Raw genomic sequence first — 9,924 nt, 5'->3', positions numbered from 1 at the left:
AGTGTCTTTTTGGCCAGCTGAAAGTAATTTTGGCACAAACTTGACAGCCGCGTCTCTCTTACCCAAATCTCCAGTGATGATGGACTGAACTGAACCATCACTAATCTGCACATCCTCTGATAACTCACGAATGGTGATTCGACGATTTTCCGTCACAGCTGCACACATATCTGTGATGTTTTTCTCAGTTCATCTGGATATGGGTCTCTCCAATATCAAAATTTTCACATGTCCTCTCGGAAATGTCTGAGCCACTCATACACTTGTGTGCAGCTCATACACTCCTCTCCATAGACTTTCTGCAACTTTGTGTAGGCCTCTGAGCAGGTATCGCCATGACAACTTTCTCTGTCATGGTCAAAGAGGCAATCACACGCTATACACCTTCCTTCCAAGCATTGCTGTAAACAGCAGAAGTGAGCTAGAAGATTAAAACTTAGTACCCAACAGAGTTCAGGGTTAATCTGTGCCATGCAGCTTTACTCTGCATGCTTTAGCTTTGTTACCATGGCTACAGTCCAGATACTTATTTCTCAGACCTTGTACATATCATGTGAATTTAATGCATACTCCTCCTGTACTTCTCTTGTACCCTTCACTGTGTACTGTCATAGCTGTCTTCCATCATGTCTTTGACATTGAATACTAAACTCTCATCAACATCACAAGTCATCGCAACATTTGTCAACTGCAAAATAATAATAATAATAATAATAATAATAAGCCAGACATAGTCGTAATTGAGAAAGAAAACAAAGCCGGACATAGTGTTAATTGAGAAAGCAAACAAACTATGCTGGATCATAGATATAGCATGTCCAGCTGACAACACGGTATGTGATAAGGAAGAAAGAAAAGTCGAGAGATATGACAGGTTAGCTTGGGAAGTTAAGCAGTTGTGGTCGATGAAAAAGGTAGCAGTAGCGCCAATAATTGTCGGAGCCCTGGGGACAGTGAGTAAAAATCTCAAGAAGTATGTGGAGCAAATAGGGGCTGCAATAGGGGTGGAGCACAATACAGAAGACAGCACTGCTTGGAACCACTCGAATACTCGAGAAGGTGCTCAAAAAATAAGAGGTGTTACTTTAGTTCACTGGTAGTGAACAGCTGGCACCGTAGCACATCTCCAGCGTTAGAAGCTGTGCAAAGACAATAATAGTAATAATAATAATAATAATAATTTTTTCTTTCCTTTTTCTCTGTTTTTCTTCCACACTATTTTTTCTATCATGTGACTTTAGGAGTGGCTGTGTGGTAAGTAGCTTGTTTACCAACCACATGGTTCCGGGTTCAGTCCCACTGTGTGGTACCTTGGGCAAGTGTCTTCTACTATAGCCTCGGGCTGACCAAAGCCTTGTGAGTGGATTTGGTAGACGGAAACTGAAAGAAGCCTGTTGTATGTATATATGTGTGTGTGTGTGTGTGTGTGTCTTGTGTTTGTCCCCCCAACATCGCTTGACAACCGATGCTGGTGTGTTTATGTCCTCGTAACTTAGTGGTGTGGCAAAAGAGACCGATAGAATAAGTACTAAGCTTACAGAGAATAAGTCCTGGGGTCGATTTGCTCGACTAAAGGCGGTGCTCCAGCATGGCCACAGTCAAATGACTGAAACAAATAAATAAAAGAAAGTAAAAGAAAGAACAATCTGGTGTGTTTATTTTAATGACCTGCCAATGTACACAGTGAGTTTCTTTGCCCTAGGTGTTGGAAAGACACTCGGCAAGAAATGGAAACAAAACTGAGAGAAGAGGATGATGATGGTGGTGACGATAATAATAATGATGATGATGATGATTTGATTTATTTTCTACCAGGGCGAAGGATGAGGGGAGACAATAAAGGGACAGACATGAAGGTGTTGGGGTTTACATATAATAATGAAATGATAAAAAAAAAGTAAGTATACATTGTATACACTGAAAAAGAAGGGACCTATGCATAGCATACAAAAGTAGAAAAAAAATGGCTGGGAGGATGATAGAGATGTGACCCTCCTGATACAGGAAGGCCTCTAGGGATAACCGAGGAACCCCACTGTCTGAGATTTGTCTGAAAATAAATGCCCTGATGCAATACTAGGCGCTGGTTCTCATGGCTTCTGATCTTAACTGATTGGAAGTGATTATCATGTGATTAACTGATTGGAAGTGTTATCATGCACACACTTTGTCTTGCTATAAATGATGGTAATAGCAACTATTCTGCTCAATACCACAGATTTGCTTGTCAGTTGTTTGACCTTAACCAGTTAAGCATGTCTCTTGATGGCTGACGATATGTGCATCTCTGATCACAAGCAGAAGCCATGTGTTGAGAGGAATTCTTTGGGGTTTGGATAATTCACCTCTGGAAACATGGGTGTTTTGTTCAACATTCTTAAACAACCCTTACTCAGGGACCTTTTGAGTGGGATGGGCTACTCGATCTGAATAAAATTCTAACTAGGCCCCACCTGCAAGGTCATGCGCTGTTTATCTTGATATGCGATCACAATGCATCACATATGGTTGTGATGCATGTGCCTGGTGTACCCTTATCAGATGGGTAGTCATGGCGGATATATTGGGCTTCATATATTCGTATCCCAGTGTCACTTTGATGGCATGCACTGCTCTCACTCAATAATGATAATAATAATAATAATAATAATAATAATAATAATAATAATAATAATGATGCTTTCTTTTATTGGCTACTAGGGCCCAAGACATGGAGGACAATATCAAAGGATGGGATACAACACACAAAAACAGATGGGGTTTACACTGATCAAAGGAAGACACTACACCATTAACAAAGGATGTATAAATAGAAGTTAAAGAAATGAATAATTAATAAATAAATAAAAGGAATCCCCACTAAAAAGAAGTACAAAGAAACAAAGAACCCTTCAGAGAAAGGAGAATAAAAAAAAGCATCAATACAGGGCAGAAGGATTTAAGTAAGATTTAGGGAGTAAGGAATAGTTATATAAGGCTCAATGACAGAGATCAGAATTACATGAATAAGAAATACCACCTGGTGGATTAGGGCACTCTAGTTATATCAGATATATTAAAACAAAAGATTAAAGTGAGTGCAGTTAAGATCAAAAGATACAAGGAAAGGTTTCTATAGTTTAAACAAGATCATCCGTTTAGAACAAATAAGCTGCTCTGGGTGGATGAGATAAGGAAGAATCAGGGTCACCTGATCCCAAAGAAGCAACTTCGTTTTGGAGCAAGATCTGGTCAGAGGTTGTCAAACACAACAACAGGGTACCCTGGCTCCATGAAATGGAAGAAGAATTCAAAGACATGGGGATATGGGAGGATATTGTCATTATGGTGGAAGATGTTGAAGCCAGAGTTGGTAAGATGAGAAATTGGAAGGCAGCTGGCCCGGAACCAGTTCAGGGATTTTGGTTCAAGGTTCTGACGAATTCACATCCTAAGCTACAAAAACTCCTGCAAGGCTGTGTACACCAAATGGATGGTGTACACAGATGATTGTTTGGTCTTATGGTTTTCTATAGAAACCAAGGACTTGTGTACTGCAGCCTTGTCTTGATGAAACAAGAGCCCTTTTGTCAGTTTTCTTGTTCATTTGGTCTTGACAGCCTTTTGTAACTGTCTCAGCAGAATGTGACCAAATGAGGTTTATTTATCAACACAGTCCCCCTTGTGGACCACACATTCCTTCCATCAGTGCTGCAGTGTTTGGATCCCATTGACAAAGAAGCTTTCATCCTGTTGCTCAAAAATATCATCAACAGCAGATATGACAAACCTCATCACTGTGATACCGATTCCCAGCCAAGTGTTTTTTTATGATGGGGAGCAGATGATAATTAGATGGGGCCAAGTCAGGAGAATAGGGACAGTGTTCAACCTGTTCAAAGCCAGTTGTGCTTTAATCTACTCAACAAAACCCAAATAAGTTTGACTTCTCTGCTTTAACAAGTTCCACTTTGTTTTAAATATTCTGACCAGGGTCCCTTTACCATAAATAATTTCCTCCTTTTCTCCTAATAGTCTTGGTAGCCCTAGGTCAAAAGCAGTCAAGCTCAACCACTGACCAAGAAATAAAATAAAATAAAATAAAAATAAGAAAAACAAGGCTGTGTGGTTGTGAAACAACATGGTTCTGGGTTCAGTACCACTGCATGGTACCTTGGGTAAGTGTTTTCTACTATAGCTGCAGGCTCACCAATGTCTTGTGAATGAATTTGCTTGACAGATTCTGTGAGGAGAGCCATTACATATGTGTGTGCCTTTGTGTTGTGTTTGTTCCCCACTGCCACTTGAAAACCAGTGCTGGTTTGTTTACATTTCCATAACTTAGCAGTTCAGTAAAAGAGACCAATAAAATAAGTACCAAACTTAGAAAACGTATACTAGGGTCAATTTGTTTGACTAAACCCTTCAAGGCAGTGATCCAGCATGGCTGCAGTCCAAAGACAGAAAAAAGAAAAACGTAAAATAAGCAAAAAACAATGCCCACTTCTCCCCACCCCTTTCTCTCTCTTTCACACACACACATGCATTTTACCTTGTGTAACAAACTCCGCATGAGAACTCGCTCTGGTGGGATTCGACCAAACTTCAACATGATGTGGGCATTCTTCAACATATTGTTTATGTGGTACTTCATGAGCTCGATGCAGTCTTCATGATCCAAGAACTGTCATGAAAAAACATGTATAGCAACAATAAAACTAGGTGCCTTGAAAAAAATCACTGATGCCACATTAAAAAAACACTGGTGATGATGCTACAAAAAAGCACTGGTATTGGTGCCACATAAAATGCACTGGTGATGGTGTCACATAAAAAGCACTAAAGATGGTGTCACGTATAAAGTACTAAAGCTGGTGCCACATAAAAAGCACTGGTGATGGTGTATATAAGATATATTGGTGCTAGTGCCATGTAAAAAGAACTAGTGATGGTGCCATGTAAAAATCACAGGTGATGGTAGCACATAAAAAGCACTGGAGATAGTACCACATAAAAAGCACTGGAGATAGTACCACATAAAAAACACTGGAGATAGTACCACATAAAAAACACTGGTGATTGAGCTACATAAAAAGTACTAGTGATGGTGTTTAACCTCAGGTCAGTCCAGATCCTGTAGGACTATGATCAAAGATGTTAGGGTATTATTTGAGAGAGGTCCTGGTTGCTATTTCTTCAGTGTAAGGGCTCTCTTGTTTTAGGGGCCAGTCTACAGTAGAGGTAGATAAATTATCAGTATGATAGAAATGGTAACCCCAGAGCACAGACAGACTTACCTTAATGATCAGTGAAAGTAAGGAGTCAGAGAAATCAGCCAGGTTGTGGGCCCTAAAAAGGAAATCCAGTAAGACATTGTTCCAAGGTTGAGACATAATCTGGTGTTCTAGGGGAAGAGAAAGGAAAATAAAACACAAAGAATTATCGGGGATTGGGAAAGATTGTGGACAGAAAATATTGTTTTTGTTGCTGTTGTTTAGCCCTAGGTTAGTGCTGAACCAGCAGACTTAAGATCAAAGGTGTAGGTACGGCTATGTGGTAAGAAACCTGCTTCTCAACCTCATGTGTAACACCTTGAGCAAGTATCTTCTACTATAGCCTTGATCCAACCAAAGCCTTGTGAGTGAATTTGGTTGATGGAAATTGAAAGAAGCCCTTCGTGTGTGTGTATCTTTGTCTCCTACCACTGCTTGACAACTGGTATTGGTGTGTTCATGTCCCTGTAACTTAGCAGTTCATCAAAAGAGATCAATAGAATAAGTACCAGGCTTGAAAAATAAAAAAAGTACTGGGGTTGATTTAGTCAACTAAAAGTTCTTCGGGGTAGTGCTCCAGCATGGCCAGAATCTGATGACTGAAACAAATAAAAGATAAAAGATAGATGAGCTTCTTTCAGTTTCCATCTATCAAATCCACTCACAAAGTTTTGGTTGTCCCAATGCTATAGTAGAAGACACTTGCCCAGAGTCCCACCATGTGGGACTGAACATGGAACCATGTGGTTGGGAAGCAAACTTCTTACCACACAGCCATGCCTGCATCTACACACACATACACACATGATGGGCTTCTTTCAGTTTCCATCAACCAAATCCACTCACAAGGCTTTGGTGAACCCGAGGCTTAGTAGAAGACACTTGCCCAAGGTGCCACACAGCAGGACTATGATATATCTGGAACTATACCTCTGTGAATCCCTTCTTGATGTGTGTTTCACTAATTTATTAATTACAATAGGTCTGATGCCCCAGGGTTGGCTTGGGCTCTGCTACTACAAACCATAGAAACAACTAAACCTCCAATGTCACATTATGGCTTTAAAAACAGGTGTTGGACTCATCATCATCATCATCATCATCATCATCATCGTTTAACGTCCGCTTTCCATGCTAGCATGGGTTGGACGATTTGACTGAGGACTGGTGCAACCGGATGGCTACATCAGGCTCCAATCTGATTTAGCAGAGTTTCTACAGCTGGATGTCCTTCCTAATGCCAACCACTCAGAGAGTGTAGTGGGTGCTTTTACGTGTCACCCGCACGAAAACGGCCACGCTCGAAATGGTGTCTTTTATGTGCCACCCGCACAAGCCAGTCCAGGGGCACTGGCAACGATCTCACTCGAAAATCCTACGGGAGCCAGTCAGGCGGTACTGGCAACGGCCACGCTCAAAATGGTGCATCTCATGTGCCACCTGCACAAGAGCCAGTCCAGGGGCACTGGCAACGATCTTACTTGGCTTGCCGGGTCTTCTCACGCACAGCACATTTCCAAAGGTCTCGGTCAGTAGTCATCGCCTCGGTGAGGCCCAATGTACGAAGGTCTTGCCTCACCACCTCAGCCCAGGTCTTCCAGGGCCTACCTCTTCCACGGGTTCCCTCAACTCATGATCATAAGATTGTGGTTTCAATTCCTGGGCCAGGCGATGCTTTGTGTTCTTGAGTAAATCACTTTATTTCATGTTGCTCCAGTCTACTCAGCTGTAAATGAGTAGCCCCATGACGGACTGATAGCCTGTGGCCTGGTGGCTATATGCCTCAATAATCTGAGAATTATGCCATTTGAGCACAAGTCCCTGGTAGGGTCTCCCATGCTGAACACTTCAAAGGAGAGAGGCCAGAATGATATGCACCACCTCTTCCCAGAGGTAGAAATGGGTTTGCATAGGGTCAACACCCCTACCTAGAAATATGCAAAGCTACAGAAGCATCAATGGTAATTCAAAACCATCAAAACTGAGGAGAGAAAGGTCCTTCTTCAGGGAAACATATGATGTGGTGCAGCAAAATTCAAAAGTAAGCTGCAAGAAAATTCAAGGATCCAACTGGAAAGAAGCAGAAATGACTACCCAGAGTCAAGAACAGTGGAAAATTAAAGTCATTTATGGCCTAAGCACTATAAGGAGTAAAGGGCTTAAGTAAGTATGATGATGGGTCACACATTGTCATTTTTCTGGACTACTTTTGTGCCAAATGTCTGCACTAGATTCTCAAGTTCTGGTGGTTGGACAAAATTTCAAACAGAAGTCTGTGAGATAGTATGAACCAAACTCCTATCAATCAAGAAATTCTGAAAAGGAAATAGGGCTGGGTCAGTCACCTTCTAAGGAGACCTCCAAGTAGCATTGCAAGACAAGTGTTAAACTGGCAATCTGAAGGAAAGAGGAAAGTTGGGTGATCTAAGAAGACTTGGAAAGGATGCTTGGAGAATGAAGTGAAAGAAATCAGTCTGTCTTGGTCTGTAATCAAGGAGGTAATCCAAGATCGAGTTCACTGGTATGAAATGGCCATGGACCTATGCTCCTCACAGAGTAATGTGGACTGACGAACTAACTAATTAGATAATACATTTATAATCAATATGACAGTATTAAAACTCTATTTTATGTCTTCTAATGCCATAAAGTATAAGCTGCAGACCTTTGTCAAATGTCTGCACTATATCCTAAAGATCTGGTGGTCAAACAAAATTTCAAACTGAAGTCCGTGGGATAGAATGAACCAAACTTCCATGGGGCTGGATTGGTCACACTCTAAGGAAACCTCCAAGCAGCTTTGCAAGACAAGTGTTAGACTGGCAACCTGAAGGAAAGGGGAGAGTTGGACGACCTAAGAAGACCTGGAAAGGATATGTGGAGGATAAAGCAAAAACAATTGGTCTTTCTTGGTATAAAATCAGAGAGATAATCCAAGATTATATCTACTGGTATGAAATAGTTGCAGTCCTAGCCTCCTTACAAAGTAATGTACCATATAGCTGTGTAGTTAAGAAGCTTGCTTCACAGTCATGGTTCTAAGTTCAATCTCACTACATGCAATTTGGTCAAGAGGAGGAGGTATGAGGACCAGTCAGCTCAAGGAATGGAGGCCATTATAGAGTAATGGTAGAAAAAACAGAGATGACTGGAGTCCTGAATCTCATCCAAAAGTTCAGGACTCTATTGTTGGTCCTCACTTGAGCCTTGTAAAGTGTCAACAGTACATACAAAAATAGGGGTCGTCACAACTGGAATGTCCACAATCAGGGCCAGATTAAGACCCATAGAGGCTCTAAACCAGTGGTTCTCAATCATTTTTTATCTATAGACCCCATTTCATTGGCGGACCCCTCGTAGCCATTCGATGTTTAAAAACCAGATTTATAGATGCTTCTTTCAAAATTCCTATTTTGTTCATCATACATGAACTCGTGTAGTTTGAACTGCATAAGACATTAAAAAAAAAAGAAAACAAGCTGTTTCTTGCAATAAATCCATCTAAAGCAAAATTTTTCTCGTAGACCCTTAATGTACTTCTATGGGTTCCCAATTTACTATTTTGTTTGCATAGACCCCTCTCTACCCCCAAAAATATCCATGTGGGCCCTGATTGAGAACCACTGCCCAAAATACTTAATGAAGCAAAATTAACAATAAGATGGAAAATAATGTTAATTTTTGCATACTTCCATTTTATTTATATTTCAAAAGTTTTCTAATTTTTTTAATTGCAAAGTCTTTGATCAGATCCTCACTATGACACCATGGACACTTTGAAATTATACTTCTGTCCATATAAACTATGAAGTGGTCCAAAAGTCTTGTCACCCCCTACTGAAAAGTAATAAGAACAATAGAGGAACAACATAACAGTACCAAACACATGTACTGGTTTTAGTCACATTGAGACTGTCTGCATGAACAGCAACAGTTTTGTAAAATATCACATAGGACATGGTGCCATATCGTTTTATGTCACGAAAATGATGGTGTTCATGCAGACATTCTCGATGTATGACAATATCAGTATCAATGAAAGTGAATGTACTAAAACCAATACATGTGTTTGATATTGTTATATTGTTCCTCTATTGTTTTTAGTACTTTTTAGTGGTGGTAGGGGGTAACAAGACTTTTGGACCCCCCTATACTTTGAATATTATTTTAGCAAGTTTAAAGCAATTTTTTTTGTACTGTAAACTATTTACCATTTCTTGTGATGCCCCCTTCCTATGATACCCTAAGCTTGTGCTTACTTTGTTCAATGGTTAAACCAGTGCTGTCTGTGATCATGGCTCAACTCACTCAGGACTGACCTGGAGTTAAACAACAACAACAAAGAACAAAATGTGAAGCGGAGATGGAGAAGGAGGAGGAGGAGGAGGAAAATGGATGGTAAACTCACCAAAGCAAGAATTGTTGATGTTGAGAAAGTCCAACATGTTGAGCAGACATTGGATAGATTCTGACTGGCCAGTGGTGATGTTCTATGCAGTATGAAAATATATAATGTAGGACGTTAGAGACAGTTATATCTAGGTAACCATCCATCTGTGGCGACCACCTCAATGAGAAACTTCAACACATTGTGGAGACATGTATATATGCATACAAACATACATACATAAATACATACATGCATATATATATATATATATATATATATATA

General features: G+C 40.4%; 1 protein-coding gene across 1 annotated transcript in view; it reads right to left on the bottom strand.

Moving 5' to 3' along the window:
* Positions 1 to 478: 478 nt before the first annotated feature.
* The window catches only part of LOC106878278 (uncharacterized), a 194,885-nt gene continuing 185,439 nt past the window's right edge, over positions 479 to 9,924 (bottom strand). The window contains exons 27-30 of the mRNA XM_052977847.1: positions 9,661 to 9,742; positions 5,277 to 5,383; positions 4,532 to 4,663; positions 479 to 688 (exon numbers count right to left, since the gene is read on the bottom strand). Of these exons, the coding sequence (XP_052833807.1) occupies positions 596 to 688; positions 4,532 to 4,663; positions 5,277 to 5,383; positions 9,661 to 9,742 (414 nt within the window). The 3' untranslated portion in view covers positions 479 to 595. The remainder of the gene's footprint in view (positions 689 to 4,531; positions 4,664 to 5,276; positions 5,384 to 9,660; positions 9,743 to 9,924) is intronic.

Source organism: Octopus bimaculoides, chromosome 29 (genome assembly GCF_001194135.2).
Source record: "Octopus bimaculoides isolate UCB-OBI-ISO-001 chromosome 29, ASM119413v2, whole genome shotgun sequence".
Taxonomy (NCBI): Eukaryota; Metazoa; Mollusca; class Cephalopoda; order Octopoda; family Octopodidae; genus Octopus; species Octopus bimaculoides.
Note: the sequence above shows the minus strand (reverse complement) of the source record. Positions and strands in the feature narration are given on the sequence as shown.